The 16,862-nt window shown below is 36.5% G+C and overlaps 1 protein-coding gene across 1 annotated transcript in view; it reads left to right on the forward strand.

The window, feature by feature from the left end:
- Positions 1 to 16,862, forward strand: part of SLC2A13 (solute carrier family 2 member 13) — a 437,595-nt gene that overhangs the window by 83,171 nt on the left and 337,562 nt on the right. The window contains exon 2 of the mRNA XM_027093554.1: positions 7,403 to 7,562. Coding sequence (XP_026949355.1) covers positions 7,403 to 7,562 — 160 coding nt within the window. The remainder of the gene's footprint in view (positions 1 to 7,402; positions 7,563 to 16,862) is intronic.

Consider the following 16,862-nt stretch of genomic DNA (forward strand, 5'->3'; position numbering starts at 1 on the left):
ATAGCCTTAATGTTGAAGGTTTTTCCAGAGTAGACATCATGTTTAGAAATTCACAAATGATGGCTTGCCAGGTGGTTTTATTGACAGCAAAGTGAGTTAACAGGGCCTGTGCTTAACATTTGCATATTGGACAAATGTGAGTAGTGAACATGAAGCCTACTACTACTCTTCCTGATCATTGGCATTCTTTTATACTTCTCCATTTTCATAAGGCAGTTTTATGAAAGGAGACTTTAAACTTGTCTAGCTTGAAATTATACAGTAAATCACATTCAGTTCTCATTTTTCTTACTAATTAATCTGAGCTCTTTAACATGACACCTGCTGGCAGTAAGTCACATAGCAGGTAGTAGGAGCAGGGAAGAGATCAGACTCTTCTGCCCTTCGAAGTTCATACGTGCTCACTAAGGTAATAGGGCCAAAAATAAAATGTTCCTGAGAAATTTCCAAAGGGTCACATTTGAAACAGAGGCATGGCAGTCCGTCTTCCAGTGACACATTACAAAGATTAGGGGATGTGAGTCTATGAGATCCACTTTGATGTTAACTTGCTATGGGACTTTATGAAACCTTATTGTCTACCTCTGAGGCTGGGGTTCTTTACCTTTCCTAAGGGGATAGTGAATGATACCTGTCCCACCTACCTATTGAAAGGATGACCTTACATGAAATACAAAATGGTAACATAAAAAGATTGTAGAAAATAATATAGTATTCAAGGGTAAGGTAGATGCTTGCTGGTCACTTCTTTTCTCTCTTCCTTCTTAAATATTGGAATTTTTCAGGACTCAGTTCTAGGCATTCTTCTCGGGTTCCATTTCTGGGAAATCTCATCCTTCCCATGGTTTCCGCTATATGTACCATCCACACAGAACCATCTTTTGAGCTCCAGGTATTTGTATAACTCCCAGACTCCACTGGGCCCAGTCCAGTCTCAGTTTGGGATTGCATTTAAAGAAATACAGTCCAGCAACTAAAAGTAATTAAATAGTAATACTACTCCTTACTTGAGTCTCGAAGAATATAATAGCATGGAGGTTATAATTCAGCAATATTTCAAAAAATCTTTTATCCACTCCCGCCCCCACTCCAACCTCAGTCAGTCCCTGTGTTATGGGCTCCCATTTTTCCATACTGAGCCTGAGACTCTCACTCACAACTCCCTGCAGTCTGTTTTCATTTGAACTTCTCACAAACCAGATCTTTGGCCCATGTTTTCTTCATCCTTTTTTGCCTAGCATTATAACAGCCCAAGAATTAGGCGACAAACACCAGATTCTCGCTTGAGGCTGAGAGAGGAAGGAAAGGTTAGTTAGTTTGGCAAAGGCTCCTATTTGGGTAGGAGAAAAGAGGAGGCTGGGAACATTTACATGTAAATAATCTATATTCCCAGCGTACTTGTGGAGTGTTCTACTTATTCTCTACTTGTATATTTCACAGAGCACCTCTGACTCAGCCTGTCTAAAACTTGACCTTACTGTCTTCCACACAAATTTGCTTCTCCTCTAATATCTTCATGCAAAGTATCTATCGTGCTTCTAGTTGCTTATTCCAGACATCTGAACGTCATCCTCAAATTTTTCCTCTCCTTCACAGTTCCATTCACGTTCTCTTCAGCCTCGATACTGAATACATACTTCTAGAGTCTCTCCATTTTACTCCATATCTACTGCTGCCACTGAACTCCTTGTTCCCCAGCAATCCGTTTTCCATACTCCAACCAGAATGATCCTTTAAAAACATGAATCTGATCATGCCTTTTCCTCCTTTACACCGTTCAAAGGTTTCTGAGTACCAAGCCCTTAATAATGGCCTCTAAGATCCTGTATACTCTGGTTGGTCTCTGCTTATGTCTCTAAAAATAGTCCCTTCCTCAACAGGATGCATTTCTTCCTGCCTCAAGGCCTTTATCTAAGCTGGTCTGGTTGTCTAAAGTATCCTTCACCCTCCTCACCCTCCACCCTGCCCCCCAACCTCCTCATCCAAGGTTTCTCTGACTCCTCAGGCTGGGCCCAGTCCCTTTGATGAGACTCATTGCTCTTGAAATCGAATTACTTGTTCCCACATATTTTGCACAATAGATCCTAAGCTCCACGAGGGATGAAGTGCTCTCTCCTGTAGCACTTCATCCCTCGTGGTTAGCACAGTGCCCAGCTCAGATCAAGTATTAGTTGAGCACTTGCTCATTAAAGGATACTTCTTCCATGATTTGGGCTTTGTCTGTCTCTCATCTCCATACATATTCTGCTTCACACTCTATTTACCCCTGAGAAAATTGATTTCATATTTTTAAAGCCCGTGCTCTTCTTTGCAGAATTGTCTTCCCAGTCCTTCCTAGCTACCACTTAATCATTGTCAGCACCTCAAAATAGAAACCAATGTGTAGCTGCACTGTGTCCCTTACCATGGTATTTTGAAATTATTTGATTGCATGTTTTTGTGAGTAGGGCTGTATGTGGCTTCCTTTATAGCAGGGGCAGTGTTTTTGTTTACTTCTCATCTTGATAATCCCAGCACCTAACAAGGTCACACTGAATCAAAAAAGTTGGCATACTCATAAGTAGAGGTATTGTAATAATAAAAATAACTGCTGACATTATTGATTATTTTCTGTGTGCTAGGCACAATTTTAAGTTCTTTCACGCTACTAACTTATTGAATCATCTCAACTCCTATGAAGGAGTTACTTTTATTCTTCCAATTTATAAATGAACTAGAGACCCAGAAAGGTTAAATAAGTTGTCCAGACTTAGCCAGCTGGTAAGTGGCAAGGCTGGAATTTAAACTCATTGTTTCCGGAGCCTACCCACCTCTGTGGGACAGTCACTGTACTCATAGTGCTTTCAAAATTGAGTTCTGGAATCTTTGATTCAAATTCTGTTTCTACTTACCTGTATGACCTGGGGTAAGGTCCTTCTCTGTAAAGTGGGGATAATTATATGTCCTTTATAGGGATGTTCTGACGATTAAATAAAATAATCAGTCCATCTGTAATATCTAATGGGATGTAGGCAGTTGTAACAGCATTAAGTCAGTGTGAGCACTTGGACAGATCTTTTGGGATTCTTTCCAACTCTAAATCCAGTGAGTTTTTATAGTTTTTTAGTCTTTTCCATTTGCCATTTACTTTTCAATGTTCTGGTATTTATTTTTAATAATCAACATTTATAAGGGCCTGAGGACATCTCTGCGTTTGCTATCAAGTGAAATCTAAGGGCTTTGTGAAAAGCTTGTGCTGCCTAAAACTACAGTGCTGATTTCCCATGCTCAAGTCCCCTGCTAGGTGGCTGAGTAAAAATCTCTGGCTAAAGAGAGCAGCTGAATTACAGCCAGACCAAAGCAGAAAAAGAAATCTAATCAGTTACTGTTACCTGATTTTGAAAGTTTATTGAGATGTTCTAATCATAAAAGAACTAAAAAAGAATATACAGTTAACAGGTCAACATTTGCAGCTAATGTTTCCTCTTTCCAAGTTAAATAAAAGTCGATTTAGAGTAGTCTGTGCTATTAAATTGATTAGCAGTCAGATGGAAACTTTCAGCAGTTTAGGTGATGATTCATTTATAACGACTATTCATAGTTTGTCTACTAATATTTGCTTATTATTTTATGAAACTCATAAAATCATATGATTTTTTTCACCATCACCATATACCAACAAGCACTACAGTAGCAAATAACATTTAGAAAATACAGAGTATATAGTTCTGAGACTTAATGGTCTGACTTGTGTGCAAACTCAATAAATGCTTACCAGTAGTTTTACAACAATACAGTGAATATTCCAGAAGTAGATATATGTACTATTTAAATAAATCTTCTTGATCTGTTTATTTGTTCTACCTTTGAACAAAGCAAACAGATATATAGCAAAAAAATATTTAAAATAGACGAAATTGGAGATGATTGTGGCATCAGGAAGGAATTTAGTTCACAGAATAAATACCATGGAGTCCAAAACACTTGGTAGAGGTGTGCCTCTCTAACTTCTACATAAAAAGGGAGATAAAAGATGGCTATGTGATTTATAGTGCCCATAAACAAACAGAAGTCAGTTATTGAGAAACACAACTATTGCAGCTGCTGAGACTAGAGAGGAGTTTCTCCTTTGTCGGAATGTGGTAAATGGTAAATGGCAACTTTTAAGCCCTTGTACAGAAAACAGCCACAGGATTTCTTAGTGCTGATACCTTCAATAGCAGCAGGCTATTTTTTAGTTTTATTTTATTATTATTTTTTTTTGCGGTACGCGGACCTCTCACTGTTGTGGCCTCTCGCATTGTGGAGCACAGGCTCCGGACGCGCAGGCTCAGCGGCCATGGCTCACGGACCCAGCCGCTCCATGGCATGTGGGATCTTCCCGGACCGGGGCACGAACCCGCGTCCCCTGTATCGGCAGGCGGACTCTCAACCACTGCGCCACCAGGGAAGCCCAGCAGCAGGCTATTTTTTGACATCGTAAAGATCAATTCATTAAAAACAATTCTACATGGGTCTATTATGCAACCCATTGATGTTCTTGCTTAAACAGGGTATCTGTTTATAGTATCTACAAATATAAAAAGATTTAATTACTTTAGATAATCCTTTTTTTCACTATGCTTTTGCTGACTGTTGATTAGATGTTAGATTTATGTTAAATAACCAGACATATCTGGAAATTGGAAGTGCCACTGGGAAGTGAGCTAGATATGGCCAGCAGGGCAAAGATTTTCTCTTAAGAAATAATTTAGGATTGGCTCAAAGTTGTATACCATAGAACTGTAGTTTTTTAAATATGTGGTGAGCATCAGGATCACTTGTAGGATTTTTAAAAGACAGGCTCATCTCCCACCTCTGTAGTTTTCTACTTAATAGATTTGGGTGGGTGAGGTGAATGCATCTGCATTTTATTTTATTTTTATTTATTTATTTACTTATTTATTTTTAAAACATCTTTATTGGAGTATAATTGCTTTACAATGGTGTGTTACTTTCTGCTGCATAACAGAGTGAATCAGCTATCCATATACATATATCCCCATATCTCCTCCCTCTTGCGTCTCCCTCCCTCCAACCCTCCCTATCCCACCCATCTAGGTGGACGCAAAGCACCGAGTTGATCTCCCTGTGCTATTCAGCTGCTTCCCACTAGCGATCTATTTTACTTTTCTATATAATTTGTAGTGCATATATGTCCATGCCACTCTCTCTCTTCCTCCCAGCTTACCCTTCCCTCTCCCCATGTCCTCAAGTCCATTCTCTACGTCTATGTCTTTATTCCTGTCCTGCCCCTAGCTTCTTCAGAACGATTTTTTTTTTTAGATTCCATATATATGTGTTAGCATATGGTATTTGTTTTCTCTTTCTGACTTACTTCATTCTGTATAACAGTCTCTAGGTCCATCCACCTCACTACAAATAACTCAATTTCATTTCTTTTTATTGCTGAGTAATATTCCATTTTATATATGTGCCACATCTTCTTTATCCATTCATCTGTCGATGGACACTTAGGTTGCTTCCACGTCCTGGCTATTGTAAATAGTGCTGCAGTGAACATTATGGTAAATGACTCTTTTTCAGTTATGATTTTCTCAGGGCATATGCCCGGTAGTGCGATTGCTGGGTCGTTTGCTAGTTCTATTTTTAGTTTTTTAAGAAACCTGCATACTGTTCTCCATAGTGGCTGTATCAATTTACATTCCCACCAACAGTGCAAAAGGGTTCCCTTTTCGCCACACCCTCTCCAGCATTTATTGTTTGTAGAGTTTTTGATGATGGCCATTCTGACTGGTGTGAGGTGATACCTCATTGTAGTTTTGATTTGCATTTCTCTAATGATTAGTGATGTTGAACATTCTTTCATGTGTTTGTTGGCAGTCTGTATATCTTCTTTGGAGAAATGTCTATTTAGGTCTTCTGCCCATTTTTGGATTGGGTTGTTTGTTTTTTTGATATTGAGCTGCATGAGCTGCTTGTATATTTTGGAGATTAACCCTTTGTTACTTGCTTCATTTGCAAATATTTTCTCCCATTCTGAGGGTTGTCATTTCATCTTGTTTACAGTTTCCTTTGCTGTGCAAAAGCTTTTAAGTTTCATTAGGTCCCATTTGTTTATTTTTGTTTTTATTTCCATTTCTCTAGGAGGTGGGTCAAAAAGGATCTTGCTATGATTTATGTCATAGAGTGTTCTGTCTATGTTTTCCTCTGAGAGTTTTATAGTGTCTGGCCTTACATTTAGGTCTTTAATCCATTTTGAGTTTACTTTTGTGTATGGTGTTAAGGAGTGTTCTAATTTCATTCTTTTACATGTAGCTGTCCAGTTTACGCAGCACCACTTATTGAAGAGGCTGTCTTTTCTCCACTGTATATTCTTGCCTCCTTTATCAAAGATAAGATGACCATATGTGCGTGGGTTTATCTCTGGGCTTTCTGTCTTGTTCCATTGATCTATATTTCTGTTTTTGTGCCAGTACCATACTGCCTTGATTACTGTAGCTTTGTAGTATAGTCTGAAGTCAGGGAGCCTGAATCCACCAGCTCCGTTTTTCTTTCTCAAGATTGCTTTGGCCATTTGGGGTCTTTTGTGTTTCCATACAAATTGTGAATTTTTTTGTTCTAGTTCTGAGAAAAATGCCATTGGTAGTTTGATAGGGATTGCATTGAATCTGTAGCATCTTCATTTTTTAAAAAAGACACACAAGTGATTCTAGTGATCCGTGAAGTTTGAGAATTGCCACCATAGATTATGCTGTATTAATTTTATATAGAAAAAAGTTTAAAGCGTATATAACCAAATACACGTTATCCACAAAACCATCTATTGTATGGTTAAGATCATCTGTTTTTGAAGACTGTAAATTCCCAAGTTACTATCCATTGTAAGCTGTTTCTGAAATGTACATCTAGCCAGTTGAGTAAGGTGATTTAATGTATAGACATCTAATTAGTAAACCAATTACGAGTTTTGGTGTGTCTACTGGAATGATGACTTTGAATAGTTAATATGTATTTTGGGATAATTTTTTATTCTCACCATTGTTTGATTACATTTCCATATGGACCAACAATATTTCAATAATTATATTCTATCTAGAGAGCATTTTCCTATTTTTAGTTTTCAAAAAGTTATAAAGCATACTGACATGCATTCTAAAGTTATCTGAGATCTCTAGGGGTACTTTCGTTCGTAGGCTTTCAAGCGGTAATATGAAAAATGATACTCAGAGATTGGTATCTCACATCTTATCTGCAGTAGTCACTACTTATAAACAGAATCTTTAAATATGTGGTAAACCTTTGTTTAAAGTAGAAAACTAAGCCCGTATATGTGTGTGTATGTCTTAATCTGTCTTAATATCTATGACAACAGAAATCTTGGATAAATGTCTAATGTTTACTTTTTATTGTTCCTTTATAGGCATTGCTTCTATGACAGTGCCAGTGTACATCGCTGAGGTCTCACCCCCCAATTTAAGAGGTCGATTAGTCACCATTAATACCCTCTTCATCACGGGAGGGCAGTTCTTTGCAAGTGTTGTCGATGGAGCCTTCAGTTATCTCCAGAAAGATGGATGGAGGTCTGTAAATAGTTCTTACATTTAATTTTCAAATAAATTATGAGTATTTAGGGGATGGAAGAAAAATTGAGAAATGATAGAAAAAATATAGGGTATTTTGTATCATTATAGCTAATTTATATGATGGCGTTCAGCAAAATTGAAAGTGGACAAGAAGCTGATATTTATTTTAATGATAGACAAGGAACCTACCATTAAGAATTGATATTTACAGGGTGTTTTAGCATTTAGGTGACGTTGCTCACACTGTGTGTAATATTTTGCAATATTTGTTTAAAAATGAATGCAGCAATAAATATGCATGGAGTTTTTGAATTGTATCAGTGATTGACAAGCTGTTTATGATCTGTAGATATAACTAACATCCTTTTGGAATTTAGGTAGCTACATTCTAATCTGAATGAAAGAAAACTCAGTCTTTAAAGGTACAGGTTTAGTTATATAAAAAGATGTTATGTATGTAAAACTTAAAATACACAGATTATTTATGATCATTATTTGGCTTACTTTGAATCAAAAGAAATGAGAAAAACGTTTTAAAAACTACTTTAAAATATTTTCAAACCTAATATTGTAAAACAAACTGATCTTATATTAAAGCTTAAAGATATTATGGGCTCTGGATTTTGATATACTTCATGGTATTCAAAACAACAGATTCATGTAACCCTTCCAGGGTTTTAAATTTTAATAAAATTTCCCTATACTCTGTATAGGTGCTGGAGAGAAAATATTCCACAAGACAGACTCTGGTGTGTTAGCATGGTGCTTAAGCTATTGAAGTTAGTTCTTAACAGCTGAAGAAAAAGGGTTTGCTGCTATGTGGATGTAGGGAATTAAACTTACATATGTAAGCAGCACAATAAATTGAAGCTATTGAAAACTTAGGCTGATGAAGTTTTGTTAAAAGTCATGTGAGAAAACTCACTGAAGGCAGTTAGGGTGTATGTTTGTCAGGACCATTAAAGAGAGGACACATTTCTTTAAAATATTAGCTGTGTCTGCATATGTTGCCAAACCACTTTCTACCTCTGAAGAAATGAATCTCCGAAAAAGTGAGAAATTACTGAAAAATTGAAGAGGCAAGAACTTCATCTTTCTTTTCCACTCTGTAGAAGAACAGAAAGTGGGAGATGATAGCGTGTTACCAGCGTAACCTGATATTTTGTGTTTTTACTGGAAGCTCAATGGAAGTCAGTTAATCTTTCAGCCCCACATAGCTTTAAGATCTAAATTATCTATTTACATTTTGTTAAGGAATTTTATTAATGTAACCAATATAGAAATATATATCTGCTTTTATTAAAAATCTGTTTTTAAATGAAAACATATAAATTACATGAGTCATGTTTTTAATCCAAGTATCACAATTTATTTTTATGTATTTATTTTATTAATTGTAAAAATTAAGCAATTTATTTAAACTAAAAAGAGAGTTTACCCATTTCCCCCATCCCCCACCCACCACGTCTGGAAACCCCTAGTCTGTTCTCTGTATATATGAGCTTGGGTTTTTGTTTATTTGCTTTTTTATTTTGCTTTTTTTCTTAGATTCCACATATAAGAAAGCTCATACAGTGTTTGTCTTTATCTGTCTGTCTTATTTCATGTAGCATAGTGCCCTCGAGGTCCATCCATGTTGCAAATGGCAAGATTTCACTCTTTTTTATGACTGAATAATATTCCATTATGTGTATATATACCACATTTTCTTTATCAATTCATCCATCAATGTTGGACAATTAGGTTGTTTCCAAATCTTGGCTATTGTAAATAATGCTGCAGTGAACGTGGGAATACAGATATACGTATCTTTTTGAATTAGTGTTTTCATTTTCTTCAGATAAATATGTAGAAATAAAATTGCTGGATCTTATGGTAGTTCTATTTTTAATTTTTTGAGCAACCTCCATACTGTTTTCCACAGTGGCTGCACCATTTTACAATCCCACCAACAATGCACAAGGGTTCCCTTTTCTCTACATCCTCACCAACATTTGTTATCTCTTGTCTTTTTGATGACAGCCATCCTAACAGGTGTGAGGTGATATCTCATTGTGGTTTTGATTTGCATTTTCTTGATGATTAGTGATTTTGAGCATCTTTTCATGTACCTGTTGGCCATCTGAATGTCTTCTTTGGAAAAAATGTCTATTCAGATGCTCTGCTCATTTTTTAATCAGATTGTTTGCGTTTTTGCTATTGAGTTTACATGAAATCTTTATATATTTTGGATATTAACCCCTTATCAAATATGTGATTTGCAAATATTTTCTCCCATTCAGTAGGTTGCCTTTTCATTTTGTTGATGGTTTCCTTTGTTGTGCAAAAGCTTTTTAGTATGATATAGTCCCACTTATTTATTTTTGCTTTTGTTGCTTTTACTTTTGCTCTCAGATTCAAAATTTATCTCCAAGACCTATCTCAAGGAGTTTACTGCCTATGTTTTCTTCTAGGAGTGTTATGATTTCAGGTCTTCTGTTCAAGTTTTTAATCCATTTTGAGTTAATTTTGTGTATGGTATAAGATTTATTCTTTTGCTTGTGGCTGTCCAGTTTTCCCAACATCACTTAAATATAGCAATATAGGTACCTTTTCTCAGTACTGGGTTAGGAAAGAAAGAAAGATACAGTAGTGAAAATAAGTTATGAATGTAGTATCCCTGTGCAGAAGTGGAGGTCTTAGGATAGGCATTAGAACACTTTTGAGAGGCAGGGTGACATAGTGATAGGCAGAGCTGGATTTAAATCTGTTTTCAGTGAGTAATTAGCTACAAACTTTGGACAAGTTACTTAGTTCCCCTGAAATTCACTTTTGTCATTGTAAAAAAATGTGACCAAAGATGCTTATTTTGTAAGGTTATTGTGGGATCTAAATTAATTATTGTATATAAAGTACTCAGCACAGTGTTTGGCACATGGCAAATACTCAATAAATGATGAATCATGTTATTATTTACTATTCTGATGAATGCATAGAAGATAGGTGCTACTAGAGGTAAATTGTAAGGGAGGTTGAAGGAAACACATTCTAAGACCTCTGGTTTCTTAACCAGTAAAGTTGTGGCTTGGAGGTGCTAGGGCAGAGGCCTAGAGAAAAAAAATGTTAAATGCTTATATCTACCATAGAAAGTACAAGAAGGAAAAGACTAAAGACAAAAATGAGTTTCCAAATAACCATGAGATCCCAGCTGATGTTGGAGGCAGATATTTGCAGTAAAGTGAAGTAGCACACCTGTGTGAATTTTTCCCATAATATTGGAGAACCCAGGGGTGAAAAAATAAAATAAGAGGATGGAAAACAAACTTGGGCTAGTATTCAGACCAGTGCATTAACATATCAGATCACTTTGAATCCACTTAGTTTTTGTACAAATACATGTTTATTTGTGTATACATGCAACTATGTCTACTTTTCTTCTTACAAGTGAATTTTCTGTGTACTATTTTCTTCTATTTTTCAGCATCCTTAGCTGTGTGTTTACCTCATCTGACTCCTGGACTCATAGGAATGTGGTTACAAGCAAGTGAAAATTGGAGTATTACCTAAGCATCGACATTAGAATTATCAGCAATTATAACTTACTCATGATTATAACAATAGATAATTCATCACTTTGTGGCCATGTATTCCAAAAGTTCTAAGGAAATGTGGTTTTAAATATTTCATATAAAATTTCTTTCTCGGGCTTCCCTGGTGGCCTAGTGGTTGAGAGTCCGCCTGCCGATGCAGGGGACGCGGGTTCGTGCCCCGGTCCGGGAGGGTCCCACATGCCGCGGAGCGGCTGGGCCCGTGAGCCATGGCCACTGAGCCTGCGCGTCCGGAGCCTCAGGAGAGGCCACAGCAGTGAGAGGCCCGCGTACCGCAAAAAAAAAAAATTTCTTTCTCATACTTATATTTTCATGTATCATAAAGTAAAATGTTCCTTACATTCCAAGAGTTTGAATATGTTAACATTTTGTTTCTTTTTCTTTTTCTTTTTTTTTTTTTTTGGTACGTGGGCCTCTCACTGTTGTGGCCTCTCCCCTTGCGGAGAACAGGCTTGTTTAGCCATTCGTCTACACATTTTGTTTAGCCATTCGTCTGTTGATGGACATTTGAGTGGTTTCCACTTTTTTGGCTATTAAAAATAATGCTGCTCTGAACATTTGTGTACAAGTTTTAGGGTGGGCATATATTTTCAGTTCTCTTGGATGTATACCTAGGAGTAGAATTGCTAGGTCATATGGTAACTATGTTTACCTTTGGAGGAACTGCAAGATTGTTCTCCAAAGTGGCTGCACTATTTCACATTCCTATTTAGCAATGTATGAGTTCCAGTTTTTCCATATTCTAGTAAACAATTATTATCTCTCTTTTTCAATTATAGTCATCTCAGTGGGTATGAAGTGGCATCTTGTTGTGATTTTGATTTCCATTTCCCTGATGACTAGTAATATTGAGAAAGATTTTATTTTTGTCTAATATATTATAGTGCTTATAAAGATGACAGTTACTTTGGTAGTTAACACTAAATGACATGACGTTTTATCACTGTTTGCCCTTTTCTGTGCTAATATTTTTGAATTGTGCTTATTGAACATAGTGAGATTTACTCACTACACCTCAGGCAAAGAAAGGTTTTCTTTTTTTTTTTTTTTTTAACATTTTTATTGGAGTATAATTGCTTCACAATATGGCACATGGTTTTCTTTTTTTAATTGCCGAGTTAAAGCCTGGCACTCTATAAACATATAGTAAAGTGAACTTCGCCACCACCATTATCGGTCTAAAACACTTATCTGGACATGCCACTGCTAAAATGCTTCTAAGACTCCCCATTTCCTACAGGAAAAAAATCAGTCTCTTCATCATGGCTTGTAGTGCCTTTCATTATCCAATCCATGCCTGCTTTCCTAGATTTTTAAATTCATTATTCCTTCCTTCCTTCCTTCTTTATACAACATAGGTTTACGCCTATAAACTGTATACACTAGTCACATCTTGCTTTTTCATGTTTGTTTTTTTCCTTCTGCTCACTTTGCCTACTCTGTCCTGCTTTACTGGTTCAGTTCTTGTTCCTCTTTTAAATCTTTTGCTTGTATATCATGTGAAACTGTCTTTGTTCCTTTGCCTTTTCGTAATACTTTGTATGTGGCTTCACTTTTATACTCACCATTTTTTTGAACCAGTTTTGACCTTGTACTCATTTTTAGGTCTAGGAAAGGGTCTGGAACATAGTAAAGGCTTACTAAATGTTTATTGAACTTAGCTGAAATTGACTGGGCTCCAGGGAAGAGACTCTTAACCAAAGTAAAAAGATATTGATTATAAACCAAAATACCAATTCTTTAATTTATGCTGGGGAATAGATATCTTTGCAGGTAGCTGAAAAACTAAATTATTAATCCTAAATATTTCTTACTGAGCATAAAAATCAGAGAAAGAAAACTAGTTTCTGAGCCTATGAAAATTTACATCTCTCAAAATAATGTACCTCTCTGGGCCTCAGGACATTCTTTGCTCTTCTCTCTCGGATAGAGCTGATTTTCAAATGAGTGTTCCTCTATTTATAATTACATAAATCATCATGCGATTTATATTAAAAAGAATGGTATATCTATAGAAGGGCTGAATTCTCCTTTATATTGACTTTTACTGATTCTCAGGTTTAATTTTTTTAAATTACAGTTATCTTATTCCACCTCACTAGACTGTATACAGCTGATTGCAAAGTATACTGGGTATTTTTGCATGTTTCATCATTCACATGATGTTCTTTTGTTTTTCTTTTTTCAGCTGAAGAAGGAAAATTTGAGGTAATACAGGTGTTGAATGAAAAGCACAAGGTATTAGTGCTAGTTACATCTATATTAGATATTTTTCTGGAGTATCACCAGGCTACTTCATGGACAATGTGAGACTTGTGCTGAGCTTTGAAGAATTGGCAGGATTCATGTGGACTGAGGTGAAAATGAGGACAGAGAGTAGGATGGATGAGGGCAGGCTTGAAACTGAAGTTAAGATGTACATGGTAGATTGGAGGCAGATTGTAGAGGTCTATGAATTCTAGGCTGGAGGTTTTGAAATTTTATCTACAGACAAACGGAAGCTATTACTTTTTAAGCAGTTCATGCCATAATGTTAGCCAGTGATTAACATGGCAGTGAGGTCCAGAATTTATTGGAACTCTTGGCTCTTGGGTGGGTTCAGGGAACCTATTGTGAGAGTACTGCCAGAGTATTGGTGTGAGGTACTGACATGTTACTCTTGGAGACATCAGTTAGTATGGAAATCATTCAGTCATTCAAAAAAAATTTTTGTCACCTACTACATACTCCTGTTGTACTTGATACTAGAGATAGAAAGATCAATAAGGAATGTTCCTGTCCTTAAGCAATCAAGCACCTCACAGACTAATGAAGGAGAGGCTTTTCGTCAGCATGTTAAGTAAATGATAGTGTTATGGGAGCTCTCGGGGAATAAATAACTTAGCTTCAAAAATGGAATGATATTTGAGCTGAGTCTTTTATGAATAAAAGAGTTCGAGGCAGAGTGAGGGAGAGGGAAACTCTAGGTGAAATATAATTTTCAAAGGCCCTATAGTATAAAAGAGCCAGTCACGTTTGGGCAATGGCGAGAAGTTTAGAGTGGCTACTGGGAGGGCCATGATTACTATTTGGGAGTTTGAGAGTGAAGTGGGAAGGCTAGTCTTAACAGGTATGAATAGAACTTTAAATCCATTGCACTCTGTAACAGTACATTGAGTTCAGGTTTGTTTATTGACAGTCTTAGAAAATAATTTTAAAAAATCAACATTACTTTAGAAAATTTATGAGCTTCTCTCCCCCATAATATTTTATAATTTAAAAACCATGCCAATAAGATGATTTTCAGAATCATATTCAAAAGAGGGTGATATTTCTAAACAAATTTATGCCAGGGAAAGTACTCTTATTATTTATGACATTGGCCATTTTAAGATAGATGGATTTGGTTAACAAGTAAATATCTTACTACTGAAGATATTTGTAATTTTATTATTGACAGAATTAAGATACAAGATATATATATGACTGTTTATCGTAAAGGTATAGTGGACAGAAGAGAGTTGAGACTTGCTTTAACAACACATACGTTGCTTTATCTAAGCACTGACATCCTCATTAGCTAATGCTTCAGCAATTGTACAGTGTTATTGTGAGGATCAAATGAGTTTTAGTAGCTGTGAACATACTTATAGACTCTTAAGTGTTCCTAGGTATTGTTTGCTGTTATCTCCAGAAAAATCTTAGGTTGGGTCTCTATCCTGCATAAAGCTGGCAATAAAAATCGCCCCCACGTTCAACTGTCTGAATTTTCCAGGTGAAAAGTTAATATAGTTTGCTAATGAGACTGATTGGCGTTAAGACTAACGTCCCCTGAAGGTAACCATTATAAGTCATAGACAGAATAAAAAAAAATGTTCAAAACATTGGAGAGCTCCAGTACCAAGAAACTGAAGGGGGATTTGATCCTTGAAGGGAACAGTTCACGGTGAGATATACACCTATGACTTTTTCTCTGAGGGCAGCCCTCAATCCATGATGCTGGGCAGCGAGAACTTAAGAAGAAAACTACAGTTTTATTGTCTTGTGGTATAAGTGGCTAGAGTTTGGGATGGCCAGAGCAACTGAAATTTAAGGGGTAAAATCCAGGAAAAGAATGACCCAGAGAGGAGGAAGCCACCAAATCTGAATATTAATTTGCTACAAATGTTTTACAGATCCCTGAACTGTGAATATTACAGGGGAGATTCCGTGGAGCCTGCAGAAAGCAACAGTTAGAAGACGGTGAAAGATGAGACAGATTTTATTTCCTGCCCATAGGAGGAAGGACATATTTGGAATTTGAAACCTGCCAGGTTAGAGGGGCCAACAGCTTGAGCTTCCACGGAAATCAAAGAAGCACGAGCCTTAGGAGTAAAGACTTGTTGCGTGATTAAGGAATTTCCCCTAAGACCAAGCCAAAACTGAAAACAGATTTACACTAGCCAAGTGTAAAACCAAGCACCCACAGATGTAAGGTGCCTAATAAAAAAGTGAGTGTTCTTCAAAAGAGAACAAAATCTAGAGTCTCCAGAGTTTATCCACGATACTCAAAACACATTAAAAATTATTAGATATGCAAATAAACAGAAAATGTGACCCATAATTGAAAGAAAACTTGGTCAATATAGGCAAACCTCAAGATTACGCTTATAAAGACATTTTCAAATAAAGTTAGGACAAATTGTCACCACTAGACCTCCTGCATTATAAGAAATGCAAAGGAAAATTTTCAGACTGAAGGGAAATGACACTAGATGAAAGCTCATCCAGCTGCAGTAGGGAGGAAAAGTAGTGGCTATCAATAAGAGACCAAATATAAAGGAATTTGTTTTTTTCTTCTCTCCATTTTTTGAAAGACATATGACTGTTTACATTTAAATTTATTGTGCAATTTATAATGTATATAAGTTATAAAATATATGATGACAATAGCAGAAAAATTGGGGTCAGTAAATAGAATTATACATGTTTGTGAAGACTTGCAGTGTTATCTCTAGGTAGACTGATAAGTTAAGATGCATGTCTTATCCTGAGAACAATCACTAGAATAGATTACAAAAGGATACAGCTAAGAAGCCATTTTAAGAATTAAAATGAAATACTTAAGATATTTGGATAATCTGAACAAAGGCAAGAAAAAAATAAATAGGGACTTCCCTGATGGTGCAGTGGTTAAGAATCCGCCTGCCAATGCAGGGGACACAGGTTCAAACCCTGGTCCAGGAAGATCCCACATGCCGCGGAGCAACTAAGCCCGTGTGCCACAACTACTGAGCCTGTGCTCTGCGCCATACATGCTACAACTACTGAAGCACGCAGGCCTAGAGCCCATGCTCCACAACAAGAGAAGCCACGGCAATGAGAAGCCTGCACACTGCAACGAATATTAGCCACTGCTTGCCGCAGTTAGAGAAAGCCCGCATGCAGCAATAAAGACCCAACACAGCCAAAAATAAATAATAAATATTAAAAAAAAGAAGAAAGAAAAAAATAAATAGCAGATGGGACAAATAGAAAGCAGATAGCAAAATGGTAGACTTAAAATCCAGTTACAGCAACAGTAACATTAAATATAAAAAATTATCATTGTGTACAAAAAGCATGGCACAGATTTATATTGTGTAAAAGAGATACACTTGAAGTAAAATGCAATAGATAGGTTAAAAGTGAAAGGATGGCAAAAGATAGACTATGCAAACAGTAAGTATAAGAAAGTTTGTGTGCTATATTA

Source organism: Aethalodelphis obliquidens, unplaced genomic scaffold, assembly GCF_003676395.1.
Source record: "Aethalodelphis obliquidens isolate GAN/ISIS:26980383/991018 unplaced genomic scaffold, ASM367639v1 scaffold84, whole genome shotgun sequence".
In the NCBI taxonomy this organism is placed as follows: Eukaryota; Metazoa; Chordata; class Mammalia; order Artiodactyla; family Delphinidae; genus Aethalodelphis; species Aethalodelphis obliquidens.